This window comes from Trichechus manatus, unplaced genomic scaffold, assembly GCF_000243295.1.
Source record: "Trichechus manatus latirostris isolate Lorelei unplaced genomic scaffold, TriManLat1.0 scaffold00207, whole genome shotgun sequence".
Lineage (NCBI taxonomy): Eukaryota > Metazoa > Chordata > Mammalia > Sirenia > Trichechidae > Trichechus > Trichechus manatus.
In genome coordinates, this window is record NW_004444143.1 from 1646022 (window position 1) to 1646741 (window position 720).

At 64.4% G+C, this 720-nt stretch overlaps 1 protein-coding gene across 1 annotated transcript in view; it reads right to left on the minus strand.

The window, feature by feature from the left end:
* Positions 1-282, minus strand: part of GAPDHS (glyceraldehyde-3-phosphate dehydrogenase, spermatogenic) — an 11832-nt gene extending 11550 nt beyond the window's left edge. Inside the window, exon 1 of the mRNA XM_004388189.2 lies at positions 216-282. Within this exon, the coding sequence (XP_004388246.1) occupies positions 216-282 (67 nt within the window). The remainder of the gene's footprint in view (positions 1-215) is intronic.
* Positions 283-720: the final 438 nt, after the last annotated feature.

Below are 720 nucleotides of genomic sequence, written 5' to 3' on the forward strand. Positions count from 1 at the left end.
GAAAGGCGAGGCGGGAGGAGGGACTGAGGGAGTTCCTGAGTGGAAGAGCCCCGTCTGGCGGGTGCGGGCCCCGCTCCTGTGCCTCCTGGCTCCGTGCGCACGCCTTTGGAAGGAGGTACTCCCGACCCGACGGGCATCCTGTGCGGCGGCGGCGTGTCCGCGGCCCGCACCGCGCTTTCTTCCTTTCCCCGGGGTCGCTCCGCTGCCTCCCTCACCCGGGCATGGCTGTCGCAGCAGCTGGACAACGGTGACATTGGTGAGGACGACGTCGCGCTTCGACATGGCTTCCTAAGGTCTCATGGCCTAGCTGCCCCGGGACCCGCCGTGATGTTACTGAGATGCTGAGCGCCCGGTGTTCTAGGGCCCGGAGCTTCTTGCGTGACGTCACAGTGTCCAGTGACGTCACAGACGGGGCCGCGCGTGGGCTGGAGACGCAGGGGAGCCACTGCCAGCTCCATCCCGGTCTAGGAGTGTGACGTGGCCACCGTTCCAAGGCCACCCGCTGGCTCCTGCAACCGACTCCAACTTCTTACCCTGGTCCTCAAAGCTCCCTCTCTGTCCCCCCTTGGCACACTGTCCCATGCTGTTCCCTGACCTCCTGTGGATATCTGCCTCAGCTGTTTCTTAGGCCTGGGACATCCTTCCCAGTCTTCCTTTGGCTGCTGCTTGGTTTCTGTCAGATGTCACCCTTTAGGAGAGGCCCTCCTGGACTCCCCATCT